The following is an 18312-nucleotide window of genomic DNA, read 5'->3' on the forward strand; positions in this document are numbered from 1 at the left end:
CCAAAAAGGGGCAAGGCAGGTACAGGATCCAACGGCCTTCCAGCACAGACAGGTGACCTGGCAACCCACTGGGCAACCCACTGCTTACCTTCCCTCTGCCAGTCTTAGGCAGAGCAGCAGCCCCACTGCTGAATGGAATTTTGACCTGATGTAACTTTACACCAGATTAACTTACACCAGTTTGCTTTACACCAGTTTTTTGTGCAGAGGGCTGCTTTCTCATAGACTGTCATCCTTGGGTATTAGACTAGCACAGCAGGAAGCTTTAACTGCTGCCAGATCGCAATCATAAAGTTCATAATGAACTTGGCGAGATTCACTTCCATGAAAACATTCATCATTCATAAGCTGCAAGGCTGCCATCCTGGGCATTCGTCCTTGAGAAGATAAGTTCCACTGGACTCTTCAGGTTGGATTTGGAGATATAAGAATGTCATTTCAATGGGCCAGCACCAAGCTTGACTAAGGACACTTTCAGACTGCCACTACTTTGAAGGTGGCCTTCAACTGTCCATAAGCAATTTGAGGCTGCACAATTAAAGTGGGATTTGGTGCTATTTTACTGCAAACCCACTCTCCCTCCCCTGCCCCCCCCAAAACACACAAACTTTTGTGATAGAGAAAGTGATGAAAGCAGTGTGTAGGGCAGCAACTGTGAGATCCTATAATCTCCCAACACAATCAGAATAAAAGCTCAATAAACAGTCAAGTTCCCAGCAAACCTTGTGCAAACAAATCAGGATGAATACCTAATAAATGTTGTCTGAAAGCAACCTAAGTCTGGATCCCATTGATTTCATTGGTGCCAGCTCTGTGCACGAGGAAGCCCGGCTCCCATTGGTTTCAAGCTCACTGGATGACCTTGGGCTGTTCACAGTCTCTCACCATAACCCAGCGCACAAGGTTTTTGTGAGGACAAAATGCAGAGGAAATGAACTATGTACACCTCCTTGGAGGAGATGTGGGATTTAAACGCAATAGTCTCTGCTCCATGCATGACCAAGTCTGGATCCAAGTCAGCATGCAAGCGAAGGAGCTGCCAAACTACCGAGTACTCAGGGAACAAACTTTTCTGCAGGGCGCGCAGCCGGCTGCGGATTCGTCAGCTCTGGCGAGACCCTTTTCCTTCCTAAGCACGTGGCTTTAAAAGATGTCCCGGGTGGTGAACCCCACCCTTCTCTTGCTGTAGCCTCGGAGCTGCGCTCTGATTTGCTCGTGCGCCTGCTCACGCGCCTAACCAAGAAGCGCTGCCCAGAAGTTGGCGAGCTGCAGGCGCCGGCGGCAGAGCGCGCTTGTGCGCAGAGAAGCGCGGAGCTGGCGAGCCTTCCGCCCTTAAAGGAGAGCGCCAGCCGGGGAAGGCGCGGAGAGCTGTAGCCCTGCGATGTGCCCGGAGCTGCACGAGTGGAGGCAGGTAAGGGGGCGTGGCTCTTGCACCTTGAAGGCGATGCCTGGCTGGAATAGGTGAGCTCCTGTCAATCCATCAGAGTTGCTTCTGTGTGTCGGGCTTCTTGGGTTTATTTCGCGGGGATTCGGCGGGGTCTTCGAGGGCGCATCCTTATGCATGCTTACTCGGAAGTAAGCGTCGTTGGGCTGAATGAGGCTTACCTGCAGGTTAGTGTGCATGGGACTGCAGGCTCATCTATCTTTAACGTCCTACATACTCTGGGTTTTTGTTTAAAAAATAATAATTTGCTGGTTTGCAGCGTTATCACTTGGTTTCGAGATGATGGATCCAATGCCATTTGGTGTGACATCTTGTGTGTGCTTGCAAAGACAGAGTAAGTCTCATTAAAATCAGTGGAACTTGCTTCCAAGTAAACGTGCAGAGGAGTGTGGGGCTGAATCACAGAACTGTAGAGTTGGAAGGGACCACAAAGCCGACTAGTGCAGGATTTTTTGCCCAATGTGGGGCTCAAACCCACAACCCTGAGATTAAGAGTCTCATGCTCTACTGACTGAGCTATCACAGGGGTGTTGGTGGATGATTATTGACCTGGTGTCTGGGTAGAGTGTTGGACTTGGACTAAGGAGATCCATGCTCTGACCTTGTGCCAGTCCCACACTCTCAGGCTAACCTACCTTACAGGGTTGTTGTTGTTGTAAGGATAAAATGGGGGAAGCAGTGTGATCTGTGTATAGCACCTTGAACTCCTTGGAGGAAAGGTGGGGTATAAATGCATGTAATAATAATTAAATTAAGATATTGTGAATTGCTTCACAGCTGTGTATAATAATAGTAATTATTATTAATAATAAAACTCTAGTATTCTGTGCACAGGTAGGGGAAGGGCTCTAGCTCACTGGTGAAGCATCTGCCTTGCATGCAAAAGTTCTGAGGTTCAATCCCTGGCATCTCAAGATAGGGTTCGAACTGTCCCTTGCCTGAAACCCTGGAGAGCTGCTGCTACTTGGCATAGATAATGCTAAGCTAGATGGACGAAAGGTCGGATTCAGTGTAAGGCAGCTTCCTGTGTTCTTGCCAGTTGCTTATTTTTAAGATTCTTAGAGAAACAAAACAGAATTGGTAGGCTGGTGGTATAAACTGATGAAGGGATATGCTTATTAAAATGCACATTTTATTAGCATATAAATGCACATTTATTTAATGCTGCACTAATTATTATTATTATTGCTGCTGCATAGTATTTGATGCTGCAGTTTATTATTAAGTAGTTTTTAATTGTTGCACTAATAATCACAAAGTATCTAAAGCTGCACGGAACACGGGTGGCGCTGTAGTCTAAAGCACTGAGCCTTTTGGGCTTGCCAGTCAGAAGGTCGGCGGTTCAAATCCCCATGACGGGGTGAGCTCCCGTTGTTGGGTCCCAGCTCCTGCCCACCTAGCAGTTCAAAAGCACATCAAGTGCAAGTAGATAAATAGGTACCACTCCAGCGGGAAGGTAAAAGGCATTTCCATGTGCTGTTCTGGTTTGCCAGAAGCGGCTTAGTCATGCTGGCCACATGACCTGGAAGCTGTCTGCGGACAAACGCTGGCTCCCTCAGCCTATAGAGCAAGATGAGCGCCAGAGTCGTCTGCAACTGGACCTAATGGTCAGGGGTACCTTTATCTTTACCTATCTAAAGTTGCACTAAGCGATGGACATACCGACCAACACCCCCCCCCCACACACACACTCAAAAAAGAAAGAACAGTGTGTAATCTACAGAATGGGTAAATAATGTGAAGGACTAATTGGTGCATTTGTTTTAATTTTTAAAGTGCCACGGATGTAAATTGCAGCTCCTGTTCCTTGCCAAGGTTAATTGAAAAATCCATGGAAGAAGCAAGTCCCGTTGTGTTTAATAGGGCTTATTCCTAGATAAGTGTGCAGAGGATTGCAGCCTGGATGTTGAAAAGGAAACTGCCTCATATTAAACAAAATTCCAGTGAGGAAACCTAATGTGTACATTAGCCATTGTTTTGATTGCCGACCAATAGCACCAGTGATAATGAGCTGTCTTCTTTTTAACTGCAAGGGATTGCTAAGCAGTTTCAAGAGATCTCGTGAGTGGTCATCCCTAAATGTCATGGCATGCAACTTCTCTGCACTTGTGCTTTTAGTGAAGCATTTCCCAGTCATCATTTTTTGTTATGCAAGCAACCACCTGGTAAGGTACCTTGTTCTCCTAGGCTCTAGCATGCTGTACAAGCTGAGAACAGGTAGTGTAGAAGGACCAAAATGGGAAATCTCTGGTCTGTTGCAGAACTCCAGCTCCCATCAGCCCCAGCTAGGATGGTGAATGGGCAATGGGAGTCACTGATCTTTATTTGTTTATATACTGCTTATCCACCCAAAAGGCTTCCAAGCAGTTTACAACTATAAAATAAAGTGTAAAAGCATTACCTAATTAAAATACACAGTAACAATTCCATTGGGACTTAATTAGGATGTACAATATAGGAGCTAGCGCAACTGGTAAAACAGTTAAAACAATAAAATCAGAAGTTCAGTTTAGGGGATTGCGTACTTAAACAGGTGTGTCTTCAGGGGCCGGCGGAATGCCAATATTGATGGAGCCTCTTGTATTTCAGCAGTGAGGGCATTCCCTAACACTGGTGCAGCCAGTGAAAAAGCCCAATAATTATCAGGCTGTGAGAAATCTAACCAGGTTCCATTCACTGATTGTAGTGCCCTTACCAGGCAGTGGGGAGAAAGATGGTTTTTCAGGTAACCTAGTCCAGATTAATTTAGGACTTTGTATGTAAGTAGCAGAACCTTAAAACTGGCTTGGTTGCTCATAGGCAGCCACTGCTATTAGTAGTGGGAAGAGTGCTGGATTTAGCTCCCATGAAACTGTATCTCTGCTTAACCTGCCCTGCAGTGTTGGACATTTAGTCATAAAAAAGTTACTTTCATATCTAGTCCCTTATGGTTCCATACCGACTTTAAGTAACCTGCAAAAAAAAAACCAACCCTCCACATTCTATACCCAGAGGGATTATATTATGAAGACGGAGCAATATTTATATATTTCAAATATTTGGATCTCAAACCTTATGGTTAGTGGTCGGTTGGTTCTATTTACTACAGGAAAGGACATAGAAGATACAAACCTGAGCAACTTGATATCCTCCTAGACTTTGTTTACTTATTTCTGCAACCATAGTGGCTAGCACTAAGACACACACACACACACCTTAACAAAAAAGCCCTTCATTTCTTCTGATCCTGAAATCTGTACTGTGCAGTGAGGAATGGGTTCTTCTGTTGCAGCACTGGATGCAACCCAACTAAAAAAAGCATCAAAAGGTGAGAGAAATTTAAAAACCACAGCATCCAGCCAGAAAGACTTGTTGAAACAAAACTGTCTTCCACAGTTTCCAGAAATTACAAATAGTGGGTGTTTGTTGTATCTCAACAAGGATGCAGTTCCACAAAACAGGGGCAGACACAGAGAAGGCCCTGCTCTGTGTTACTGGGGATGCTCCCCTGGACTCAGGCACGGGCACAAGCCCCTTTTGGGGGTTGACCAAACCAAGTTGAGTCCCTGGATTCCTTTAACGGAATGCCCTTCACATAGGGATGGCGAGACCATTCTCCCACCCCTATCACATGAACCAGGGCCTATCCGCAACCTTGTGACGAATTGCTATGTGGCAGACGAAACCCAAATGGCCACAGCCAATCAGCCAAGTGGGGAAAATTTCTGCCGTGCCCCTGTCCCAACGACAGACAACACACGACGGCATAGCAAGGTCAATTGCAAAATGCCCTGAAATTAGGGAGAGGTGGGCAGATGTTCTGATGCACGAGCTGAAAGAGGAGGCTCTGGGATACATGTATGGGTTTATATAGGCCCCTTGATCCATTTAGACTGCGCACCATTGGCCAGATTACACCCAGCAATGAGGGACCTACCAATTGGGTGTTGTGGCTATCCAATTGACCCACCCACAACCAGGAGGTCAGTCTCCAGGTCTCACTGCAAGACGTGCCCTCTTTTAGGGAGGACACAATCTCTCAGGCAGACTGCATCTGAGCTGCATAGGGCCTTGTATGTTAGCACCAAAATCTTGACCCAGTAGCAGATTTGCAGCCACTCAGATCTTGCAGACAAAGTGCTACATGAGGAATTGAGGAAACTGCAAACAACGGTGCATAATTGTTCATTCTGTTGCTTTGCCCCAGCATGGGCTCTTTGACTTGCATGTGTCATTTTTATCTAGGAGAGAGAAGGCTGCCTCTGGCAGCTGAAGAATGAAGTCCCCTCCTTGCTGCCTGTCCCTTTCTTCAGGAGCATCTGGAGAGGAGCTGGGTGAGAGCACGTCCTTTGGATCTGTGGAGTCCAGTGTCTTCTGCAGCGAGGAGGAGCCAGGAACCTTGCTGCGGCCGGTGGCCCCGTCCCTGGACTGCATCACAGTCAATGTGGGAGGGGCCCGCTTTGTGCTGTCCCAGAAAAAGCTGTGCTGCTACCCGGACACCCGCCTGGGCAAGCTCGCTGTAGTGGTGTCAGCTGCCCGGGATGTTGCCTCCAGCCTCCTGGAACTCTGCGATGATGCCAATTTGGTGGAGAATGAATATTTCTTTGATCGGAGCTCTCAGGCATTTAGTTACATCCATAATTACTACCAGACGGGCCGGCTGCACGTGATGGATCAGCTCTGTGCACTTTCCTTCCTGCAGGAGATCCAGTATTGGGGGCTGGATGAGCTCAGCATTGACTCTTGCTGCAGAGACAGGTGGGTAATCGATGGGGCCATGGGCCCAAATCCAGTAGGGCTGGGGAAGGCTTCAGTAGGGCATTGTAGATTAATTCTGTAGTTGGGGAGAGGAGAGGTAAGCACAGATGAAGGGAATTAAGATGAGGTGGTGGCCTGGGTGCCACTGATGTGGATTCTTGCCACCTAGGCAAGGCAGCAGCTGGACAGAAAATGCTGGCAGTAGTTGAGTTTGGTATTGAAGTAACCCAGTTGCTTGTGTACTTGGAAAGGGGGTAGAAGTTGGGGTTGTGGATGGGCCCACTTCAGAAGGGCTCACTGGGGGTGGGGGGTGGCAGGGTGAGGGAGGGAGGAAAGCAGAGAAGTGCTGGGGGGCAACTCCAACAGTTTTTTTCTAGAAAAAAATCACTGAGTATACTACTACTACTACTACTACTAATAATAATAATAATAATAATAATACCTTATTATTTATACCCCAGCCACTCCGGGTGCTCCCAATGGAATATTAAACAGAATAAAACTTCAAACATTAAAATCTTCCCTGACAAGGGCTGCCTTCAGATGTCTTCTAAAAGTCAGATACAGTGGTACCTCGGGTTAAGTACTTAATTCATTCTGGAGGTCCATTCTTAACCTGAAACTGTTCTTAACCTGAAGCACCACTTTAGCTAATGGGGCCTCCTGCTGCCGCCAGCCGCCGGAGCACAATTTCTGTTCTCATCCTGAAGCAAAGTTCTTAACCTGAAGCACTATTTCTGGGTTAGCAGAGTCTGTAACCTGAAGTGTATGTAACCTGAAGCATATGTAACCCGAGGTACCACTGCAGTTGTTTATTTCCTTGACATCTGGTGGGAGGGCATTACACAGGGCAGGTGTCACTACTGAGAAGGCCCTCTGCCTGGTTCCCTGTAACCTCACTTCTTGCAGTGAGGGAACCATCAGAAGGCCCTCGGAGCTAAACAATGGGGGTGGAGACACTCCTTCAGGGCTGAGGCTGCCTAATGTAACCTTGAAACAGGTTCCTCTTGGGATTAAATGAATGTATGATCTAAAGCAGGGACGACTAGCTTGTGACTCTCTGGATGTTGATGAGCTACAACTCCCATCAGCCCTGCCAATTAGCCATACTGGTTGGAGCTGATGGGAGCTGTAGTCCAAGACACCTTGAGGGCCACTGGTTAGCCACCCCTGTTTTTAAGGCAGACTTGATGTTGAGGTTCATTTTAGGTTTGTCCCTTTTGCTGATCATCCGGCTTTACAGCTCTGACTGAGGTTCACAAGAGCACACCTTGAAGTTTGTGGCCGCTGTCTTTTTGCATTTGTAACTGAAGTTGGTTGTGGTGTTGCACATGCTGCCACGTTTGCATTCGTTTCAGATGTACTATAGTTTCACATTTTGTGTTTCGCTGCCCTGCACAGGTACTTCAGGAGGAAGGAACTAAGCGAAGCCTTGGATATCAAGAAAGAAGCTGAAGCACTTGATGCCCAGGAAGAGGAAGAGGACTTCTCCGGGAGCCTCTGCCCCAGATTCAGGCAGAAGCTTTGGGAGGTATTGGAAAAACCTGGGTCTTCTGTCGCTGCCAGGACTTTTGGCACCATCTCCATGGCCTTTGTCATCATCTCTATTGCCAACATGGCCCTCATCTCTGTGGAACTGAGCTGGCTGCCACCACACCTCCTTGACATCCTGGAGTACGTGTGTATTGCCTGGTTCACAGGAGAGTTTGTCCTGCGTTTCCTGTGCGCACAGAAGAAATTCTACTTCATACGGAATGTAGCAAACATCATAGACCTGCTGGCCATTTTGCCCTTCTACATCACTCTGGTAGTGGAGAGCTTGCGTGGCAGACATAGCTCCCAGGAGCTGGAAAACATGGGACGTATTGTTCAGGTGTTAAGGCTGTTGAGGGGTCTGCGCATGCTGAAGTTGGGCCGCCATTCAACAGGTAAATCTACATGGTGTAGGAAATTCTTGGGGAAATTGATTCTTTTGTGGTTCTGCCTAAGGGGGGGGGGGACTTTAAGAACTCGGATAAGAAGCTGACTTTCCATATGAGCAGAGGCCCACAACAGGAGACTGGTCCCATATTGCAAGCTAAACTTTATAGCCACCAAACTCCACAGACCCTTCCCCAGAATCATTTCCAAGGCAAGCAGGTGACTGTACATATCCCAGATAGGTTTAACAGTCATCACTCTGATGGGGAACAGGGGTCTCCCTATCAACTCTCAGCACCCTTGACAAACTACAGCTCCCAGAAGTCTTTGGGGAAGCCATAACTGTTTAAAAGTGGTATCCAGTGCTTTGTGTGAGTGTAGGGTGTGTGTGTCGGTACTCACCATGAAGTTGTTACAGTAAGTGCCATACTTTTAACATTTGGGGGAGGGAAATGTGCCGGTACTGCGTACCCTTGAGTACCTCCCAGTTAAAGAGAAAAGCACTGGTAGTAGCATACTGCTTTAAATATAATAATAATAATAATAATAATAATAATAGTATTTTTTTATTATACCCCGCCCTCCCCAGCCAAGGCCGGGCTCAGAGTGGCTTACAAGCAATAATAAAAACAAGATGAATGATTACAACTTAAAAACAAAAATAAAATACAGCATTAAAATAATGGAACATTAAAATATTAAAATGTAGCCTCATCGCAGGAGGAGAAGGAAAAGAAAGAAAGAAGAAAGAGAGAGAGAGAGAGAGAGAGAGAGAGGGAGGGAATCAAATTGGCTCCAAGCCAAAGGCCAGGCGGAACAACTCTGTCTTAGAGGCCCTGCGGAAAGAAATCAGATCCTGCAGGGCCCTGGTCTCATGAGGCAGAGCATTCCACCAGGCCATAGCCAGAGTTGAAAAGGCCCTGGCTGTGGTTGAAGCCAATCTAACTTCTTTAGGGCCTGGGACCACTAGGGTGTTATTATTTATGGACCTTGAGGCTCTCCGTGGGGCATACCAGGAGAGGCGGTCCTGTAGGTACGAGGGTCCTAGGCCGTGAAGGGCTTTAAAGGTCAAAAGCAGCACCTTAAATCTGACCCTGTACTCCACCGGGAGCCAGTGCAGCTTGAAAAGCACTGGGTGAATATGCTCCCATGGCAGAGACCCCGTGAGGAGCCTCGCTGCAGCATTCTGTACCCACTGGAGTTTCTGGGACAGCTTCAAGGGCAGCCCCGCATAGAGCGAATTACAGTAGTCAAGCCTGGAGATGACCGTCGCATGGATCACTGTGGCCAGGTCGGGGCGGGAAAGGTAAGGGACCAACTGCTTGATGCGGCGAAGGTGGAAAAATGTCGCCTTGGCTGTTGCTGTAACTTGCGCCTCCATGGAAAGGGAGGCATCAAGGATTACACCCAAACTCTTAACGGAAGGCAATGGCACTAATTGGGCCCCCGCAAGAGAAGGGAGTTGGTCCCTCATCCCCATGCCATCCCGACCTAGCCATAGGACCTCTGTCTTCGAAGGATTTAGTTTCAATCGGCTCCCACGAAACCATCCAGCCACAGCTTCCAAGCATCTGGTCAGTGTGTTCGGGGCCGAGTCAGTGTGGCCATCCATCAGCAGATAGAGCTGAGTGTCATCAGCATATTGGTGACAGCCCAGCCCATAGCTCCGGATAATCTGGGCAAGGGGGCGCATAAAGATGTTAAAAAGCACCGGGGAGAGAATTGCGCCCTGCGGCACTCCACACACCAAGGCGTGGCGCGACGACATTTCCCTCCCTAATGCCACCCTCTGTCCCCGGCCAGAGATAAAAGAGCACAACCAGTTACGGGCTATGCCCTGTATCCCTACGTCTGCAAGGCGGTGGTCCAGAAGATCGTGATCGACCATGTCAAAGGTAAAGGTAAAGGTACCCCTGCCCGTACGGGCCAGTCTTGACAGACTCTGGGGTTGTGCGCCCATCTCACTTAAGAGGCCAGGGGCCAGCGCTGTCCGGAGACACTTCCGGGTCACGTGGCCAGCGTGACATCGCTGCTCTGGCAAGCCAGAGCTGCACACGGAAACGCCGTTTACCTTCCCGCTGGTAAGCGGTCCCTATTTATCTATTTGCACCCGGAGGTGCTTTCGAACTGCTAGGTTGGCAGGCGCTGGGACCGAGCAGCGGGAGCGCACCCCGCCGCAGGGATTCGAACCGCCGACCTTTCGATCGGCAAGTCCTAGGCGCTGAGGCTTTAACCCACAGCGCCACCTGCGTCCCACAAAGGCTGCTGACAAATCTAAAAGGATCAGCAGTCCTGACCCTCCTCGATCCAGTTGTCTACGTAGATCATCTGTTAGGGCAACCAAAGCCGTCTCCGTCCCAAAACCAGGACGGAAACCCCCTGGGAATGTCCCCGTGTCAAGGGACAAATTGATAATTTCAACCAGGGGGGTCCGCACAACATCTGGACACTCCCTAATCAGCCAAGACGGGCACGGATCAAGGAGGCAGGTGGTGGGCCTACCAACTTGGAGGAATCTATCCACATCAGTAGGGAGTATCCGATCGAAATGGTCCAACACTGGACCTGAAGTCAGTCGAGGGGCCTCCAGTTCAGTCACTGTATCTAAATTGGCAGGGAGGTCACGGCGGAGCAACAGGACTTTCTCCGCAAAAAAACTCGCGAATGCCTCACAGCTGTGGGTCAAATTTGTGCTTAAATTTGGTTGTCCTCCTAAGGACGTTATTGACCTAATTATTTTAAAAAGTTGTGCCGGGTGAGAGCTAGCGGATGCAATGGAAGCTGCAAAGTAAGATTTCTTAGCAGCTTTCATAGCCATCTTATAGGCTTTCATAAGCGTCCTATAAGATGTTCTTGAGGCTCCGTCACGAGTCCGTCGCCATACTCGCTCTAGCCGTCTGAGATCCCGCTTCATTTTCCGGAGCTCCTCAGTTTCGACGGGGCCCGGTTTCGACGGGGTCACAGAGGGCGCTTAGGCGCGATCTCATCAATGGCTGCCAAGAGCTGGTTATTCCAGTCCTCAACAAGGTCATCTAATGAGTCGCCAGGAGGAGCAGGGTTCCGCAAGGCTTGTCGGAATCTATCAGGATCCATCAGTTTTCGCGGACGAGCCCAAATGGGTTTGCCACCCGAGCTGGGGAGGAGCGGGAAGTCTATCTTGGCTTTCAGAGCATAGTGATCAGACCATGGCACTTCCACAGCAGGGAGCATGATCACATCTATGCCAGCCCCAAAGATCAGATCCAACGTGTGGCCTGCTTGATGAGTGGGGCCCAAAACAACCTGGGAGAGCCCTAGTGTTGCCATGGAAGTCACTAGGTCCAGAGCCTGTGAGGAGGGAGCGGCATCGGCATGGACGTTGAAGTCTCCCAAAACCAGTAGGTTTGGGAACTCCAAGGCCCAGCCCGCCACCACCTCCAGCAGGTCTGACAGGGTGGCTGCAGGTGTGCTGGGTGGTCGGTACACCAGCCAGACAGCCAAGCTCTCCTTGGTGCCCCACACGAGACCAACACATTCAATGCCGGAGATCGCCGGTGATGGCAGAGCTCTGAAAGAGCAATCCTCCCGGAATAACAATGCTACTCCTCCCCCCCCGACCCACAGTCCGCGATTGATGGAGGACAGAGAAACCTGGGGGTGTTATCTCATGTAGGGAGACTACTTTGCCTTCCCGTACCCAGGTCTCCGTCACGCAAGCCAGGTCAATCCCCTGCGAGACAAAAAAGTCACGCATGGTGGCGGTTTTGTTGCCTATGGACCTGGCATTGCACAGCACCAATGACGGAGGTGTGTAATCCTTGCTCTCCCTACCCTCATCCCTTGGGATGGGGCGTAGATTGGAAGGGGTTCGAGGATCACTGCATCTCAATATGGTGTGAATGTGGCCAGAGAAAGGGTATAATTCCATTCCTTTCAGTTTATCGACTTACTCTGTCACCACAATGCCTAATTTCAACAGTGATTCCTCTGTCATCTGATGGACACAGTCCCTTGTCTGAAAGCTGCCTTAAACCAGGTGATGCTATCTCCTGATCTCCCTCAGTATAGTCTACTTTGCCCAGCAGTGCCTCTCCAGGATCAAAAGCAGAGATCTTTCCTGCCTTTTGATCCTTCTAAGAAGAGATGCTGGGCATTGAACCAAGGATCTTTTGCATGCAAAACAGAAGCTCTACCACAGAGCTGTGGTACCTTTCCTAGGACCTTCCATCATAAGAGTTGGAAGAGACCATGAGGACCATCTAGTGCAATGCAGGAATTTTTCACCCAGCATGGGGCTTGACCCCTAGATCTCAGATTAAGTGTTTCCTGCTCTAGTGCCTTCTTAGCAAGCCACACTTTCCAAAGGAAACTGAATCTTTTCTGTATCCCACAGTTGTGGGAGGATTAAGCCGAGGGGACCAGTTCACCTCAGGATGACATCTCCCTCTAGAAAACTATGTAAATCTGCCCTGAGGTCCTACAGTTCTGAGAAGCTGAATAGGCAAATGATTTTTAGGTTACCAGGGTGGGAAGTCTGTGACCCTTCTAGCTGTTGATGGACTCCCATCAGCCTCTGCCAGGGATGATGGGAGTTGTAACCCAGCAACATTTGAAGGGCAACTGGTTCCTCACCCCTGGTCTGAGGCCTAGTTCTTACAAGGAACAAACCTGTTTCTGAACTGCGCCAATAGTTGTAGGGGGTGGCAGGAATTACATGACTGAATTCTCCTTCGTACAACAGCAACAGAAGAAAAATCCCTACATGCAGGAAAACTAACATGTTAGGAAGAAGACTGGCCTAAAACCTTCACTGCATCTAGTTTTCTCTGTTCAGGGAATTTGACTTGTTTGGGCGGTGGGGTGGAAGAGTATCCAATCATGTTAGCATCCTGAAGTGGTACAGTCCAGAAATAATGTTATTACCCCAACACAGGTTAATTGGACCGTCATGCTAGAAACTCCCTCTAATCACTTCTCCTAACCTTTTCATCACCCCCCTATTAGTGCTATATAAGCTAATTTGGTTGCCTGCCCGTTTCACTGTCAACCGTGAGTAAACTGGCAAGGGTCAGAGATGCCCTGCTAACAGCATTGCATTACTATTCAAAATAAAACTGGATTCATATCTGCAAACATTTGCCTAGAAGGGGTTGCCTATATGAACACAGCTATTCTGAATTTATAATACTCTATTCACTTCTTTTATTCTTGAACAGATCAGATTGGAAAGTCATAGCAGCAAGGCTGTGTTTGCAGCTGATGGGCTCAAATGTTGCCTCAGGTGAATCTGTTGTTGCAACATGTTCCCCACTTCCTCAAATGAAGATAAATCCCAGATCGGTTTCCTTTAGTTGGCAGAGCAGTGAAGGCTTCATTTTGTAATATATACATGGCAGAAGATAGGGCAACCCCCCAAACTGTGCCCCCATTTTCATCTGATTTGGGCTTCCAAAAAAACCTCTCACCTTTCACTTACTTTACCTGTTTTATTTGCTGAATGTATAAGTTCCAGGAGGCTCAGAAAACAATGCAAAACTGTTAAAGATACTGAAACACTCAAACACATATTTATTTCTCTCTCAAACTTCCGGCATTGCAGCCAACCTCTGGGTATCTAATTCAGAAAAGATGCCAGCTTCCAGGAGACAACCTCCTTACAATAGGTTCCCATTGACGAGCTGTAAATAAACTGAGCATCATTGAACTGTTAACAAAGCAATGGGCTTCCAGCATCTGTAATTTCTTTTATTTTCAGAATCATTCCAGTTTGTAACATATTGCAGGAAGAAAGAGAGAGGAAAGAAACTTTTATGTCCATATAACATATGTGATCTATGTTAGTCACGGGTTCCATGAAAGATAAGAGAGTCCTCTTTCCTTGCTGGTCCCTTGGAATCAATTTTTACACATCATAGGAGGTGAGGTGAGAATTTATTTAAAGAGACAATGAGGAATATTGAGATTGAGTAAGGGCAGAAGAAACTTGCTGGTATCCAAGCCGGGGCAAAATGGCAATGAATTCTTATGGTGATGACTTCTACTCACAATGCATCCTGGTGTTAAAGAGTCCATGTATTGTGTTAAAACATGATACCACTCCTGCAGGCAAGTTATACTTGCTACTCCATCAGACTAGCATAAGTTATAGAAAGTGCTAACTTGACACATCTTGACACTACGGCATATTGTTTTTATGTCATATCTCCCATACATAGACTGATGGATCACCAGCTCTTGAATTGTTCCATCTCTGAAGAAACTTGGAGAAGGCTTGAGATGGAAAACAGTCAATTTTTATTTTAAGCAACTGAGATGTGCCATTAAAATGACATTCACAAGAGACATAAATTAGGTGCTATGCATTGCAAGCCTGTTTGTGCTTGGAAGGAACCCCATCAAGTTCAATGAGACTAACTCCCAGATGTCTGTATAGGACTTCAGTCTAAAAATATGAGGGTTGAGGCTGTTTTTACACGTGCATGTACATAAATTGCAGCTGTGTGGAACAGCCTCAATCGAATTGCAGCCTCAATCGAACAGAATCTTGTTTTGATGTGAAGCTAGTTGATATGAAAGGGGTTTTTTTGGGAGGAGGGGCCAGGGCTGGTGATAATAAAGCTATAGTCCTGAACTCATACAGTTGGCAGTTATCCGCCTCTAAAATTCATTATTTCATTTACATTTAGTATTGAGGTACAGCAGATGAATGTCAGCTTTTGCATGCAGGAAATGATTCTCAAGTACAAAATTTGGAGAGATGACTGGGTAAGCAGTATCACTTACTTAAGGACTTCAGCAGAACTCAGATGGATCCTGAGTCAACAAACTAAATATGAGCCAACAGCGTGATGCTGCTTTAAAAGGGCAAATGCTAATATGGGTTACACAGAAGTACTGCATCCAAGGCATGGGAAGAAATTGTTCTACTCTACTGAGTGCTGGTTGATTCCCAGCTACATAAGGATACTGAATATGTTTTGTTTTGGTTTTAACCGTTAAAGGAGAATAGCAGGGCTGACTTTGTTGGAAGAATTCTTCCATTCATTCAGACCCCATGTCCAACCCCTCCAAAAGCATTTTCCTTCCTCTTTTGCGATATTGGGCCTCCTCCCCTAATAAATACTGGGTGAGATGAGAGCACTTTTTCAGCCCAAGGGCTACATCCTCTCCTGAGGACCACATGCCAGTGGTGGGTGGGACCAGAGGCAAAAGTGGGTGGATAAATAAATGCAGATGTTACCTTTGTACAGTAGGCTAGTTTCTGCATTCACACCTCTCTGTCCTCCATCCAGACAAGCAAGTGGCTTGATCAGAAGTCAAGGATACATTCTAGCCACGGAAAAGCATGCAAAGCAGGGACGCTGAGGGTCTAGCCAGGAAAGGAGGCTTGTGCCCTAGGGAGAGTTTTGAGGGCCCAATAGAAAGACCTAGAGACATTTGGCCTCTGAGCCACCTCAAACCTAGGGAAATATTTGTACCAGGGACTGTTCTCCCTGCCAAGTTGGACGTGGGAAGTGTCCAAGTGTGCTTTAATTCAACCTCTACTGCTCAGAAGGCAGGAGATCACATGACCACAGCTTTGCTCAAGGCCTCTCTATCCCACTCCATTACTGGTCCTGTTTAGCTTGTCTTATTATTGCCCTTGCAGCAGGGAGGAGAATGGGGACAAAACTAGAATTATGGGGCTTAGCTGTCATTGATGCAGGTTCCACCTGCCGTTGGCATCCCAGCCATCCACCCTACAAGTCCCAGGGCATCAGGCTTCAGGGAATCTGATCCCTCCCACGGTGGCAGCCAAGAAGCAGATAAACAAAAAACGTTTCTTACCAAGTAATTTATTCACTATGCACAGAGAGAGCTGAAGGAATGCATTCTAACTAGGATAATGCCATTGCTCCAAGTAAAGCCCCACCCCCTCTGTCTGTTCTATTGTATGTCACACCTAATGTGAGCTTTCTGCCTCTGAGCTTTCTATTCTACTACCCTCAGTGCACGCCTGGTCCTGGGAGAGGGGAGGTCAGGAATGCTTTCCAAAGACACTGAGTCTGTCAGTGGTCTCTCCCCTGGTGCTGCTTCTTCCTGCTGTTCGTCTTCCAATATTTCCCAGCTTCTCCCCTCTGCAGTCTCTGAACCATGCCCTTCTGCAAACCACTGTTCTAAATCTGTACAGTTCTCCTGTTCTTGGGAAGGTTCAGGAGAAGGGGTGGTGGTCCCCACCAATCCTCCTCAGTCCAGCCCCTGAGAAGGGGGCACCAGCCACCACTGATGGAGGCTGTGACCTGAACTGAAATCCTCTATTGTGTTGCAGGTTTGCGGTCCCTGGGCATGACCATTGCCCAGTGCTACGAAGAGGTCGGCATGCTCCTGCTTTTCCTCTCTGTGGGCATCTCCATCTTCTCCACCATGGAATTCTTTGTCGAGCAAGGTGTCCATGGCACAACCTTCACAAGTGTGCCCTGTGCTTGGTGGTGGGCTACAACATCCATGACTACAGTTGGCTACGGAGACATTAGGCCAGAGACAACCATCGGCAAGATAGTGGCGTTCGTGTGTATATTGTCGGGAATTCTCGTTCTGGCTTTGCCGATAGCCATCATCAATGACCGCTTTTCTGCCTGTTACTTCACGCTGAAGATAAAGGAAGCTGCTCTCCGACAGCGTGAAGCCTTAAAGAAGCTCACAAAGAACATGTCCAGCGATTGCACCGTCAATGTTAATTTGCGCGACGTCTATGCTCGAAGTGTCATGGATGTGCTGAGGCTAAAAGGCCGGGACAGAACAAGCACCAGGAGCAGTGGTGGTGATGAGTTTTGGTTTTGATTTCTTTAAAAAACAAAACAGCATAAGGCAGGGGTAGCCAATGTCGTACTGTCCAGATATTGTTAGACTACAACACCCATCATTTTATTACCATTGGCAATGTTTGCTGGGACTGATGGGAGTTGTAATCCAACAACTTCTAGAGAACACTACACTGTTTAAAATGTGTGTCTAATGTTTCCTCAGCCTTGATAATAAATGCTGTGTTGAATACGAGGCTAACAATTGTTTCATGTTCTCCCCTATTAAATTTCCCTTTACAGGTTTCTGAGCATATGACAACAATTACCCTAACCCAAAGGCTTATTAAAAGCAAAAGCTCTCAGGTTATACTGACTCTTACCATTTAGACCATTCATTAAAATAAAATGGCAGATTCATCTACATAAAACAACGTTTCGGTTATTTGGTAATAGTTCTTATGCTTGCTTTAATATGAAAAAATAAAGTGTTAGCAAAATGAAAGTTGTTGTACTGTTTTGTTTTATATTTTAAAGAGTCTCCTTTTATTAAAAAATAGCAAGAGATGAGGAGCCTTTACAGTTGTGTCCACAGTAGCCAATTTGAGACATGATTTAGTCCATCTCAGAGATGGGAAACTCAGCTTCTCTCAATCTCATTTACCCCTTTTGAGGAAAGTCATAAGGTAAAGGCAAAGGGACCCCTGACCATTAGGTCCAGTTGTGGCCGACTCTGGGGTTGCGGCGCTCATCTCACTTTACTGGCCAAGGGAGCCGGTGTTTGTCCACAGACAGTTTTTCCGGGTCATGTGGCCAGCATGACTAAGCCGCTTCTGGTGAACCGGAGCAGCCCACGGAAATGCTGTTTACCTTCCTGCCAGAGCAGTACCTACTTATCTACTTGCACTGGCAATCTTTCAAACTGCTAGGTTGGCAGGAGCAGGGACCCAGCAACGAGAGCTCACCCCATCGCGGGGATTCGAACCACCAACCTTCTGATCGGCAAGTCCTACTTATAGCCTAAATCAGATGTGAGGAACCTGAGACACTCCAGATGTTATTGAACTCCAACCAGTAGTGCCTGGGAACTGGTGGGCAAAAGGCAGGGATCCCTCTGACAGGCAGAGCTAACTAATTCTAAATTTTGGTGCCTCCCAGCATGGCCAATAGTCAGAGATGATGGAAGTTAAATATTCCAGCAACATCCAGAGGACTACAGGTCTCCCATTCTTGCTCTGACATTTGCCATAGTGACTTTCTGAAACCCTGCTCCCCCCCCCGCTCCCCCCCCCCCCCCACATACACACACCCTGCACAAATACTTACATTCTAATCCTGTGCACAGCTACTGTGGAATAAGTTCCACGTTGTCATTTACTTGCAGGATGTATGCATAGAATTGCAGCTTTAAACAATCATAGAGTTGGAAGAGACCCTGAGGATCATCGAGTC

At 47.5% G+C, this 18312-nt stretch overlaps 1 protein-coding gene across 3 annotated transcripts; it reads left to right on the forward strand.

Annotated features, from left to right (window-relative positions):
* The first annotated feature begins 1252 nt into the window (after positions 1-1252).
* On the forward strand, positions 1253-17331 carry KCNV1 (potassium voltage-gated channel modifier subfamily V member 1). 3 transcript variants are annotated; one of them, XM_083749242.1, is made up of 4 exons: positions 1253-1461; positions 5669-6181; positions 7583-8109; positions 16389-17331. In XM_083749242.1, exons 2-4 carry the CDS (start codon positions 5700-5702, stop codon positions 16898-16900), a joined length of 1521 nt encoding a protein of 506 aa, XP_083605368.1. In that variant the 5' UTR covers positions 1253-1461; positions 5669-5699; the 3' UTR covers positions 16901-17331. The 3 variants fall into 3 exon arrangements, with proteins under 3 accessions (XP_083605368.1, XP_083605367.1, XP_083605369.1); XM_083749241.1 differs by having other exon boundaries at positions 1253-1411; XM_083749243.1 differs by lacking the exon at positions 1253-1461 and adding an exon at positions 1494-1611.
* The last annotated feature ends 981 nt before the right edge of the window (positions 17332-18312 follow it).

This window comes from Podarcis gaigeae (genome assembly GCF_964106915.1).
Source record: "Podarcis gaigeae genome assembly, chromosome: 7".
NCBI classification, from domain to species: domain Eukaryota; kingdom Metazoa; phylum Chordata; class Lepidosauria; order Squamata; family Lacertidae; genus Podarcis; species Podarcis gaigeae.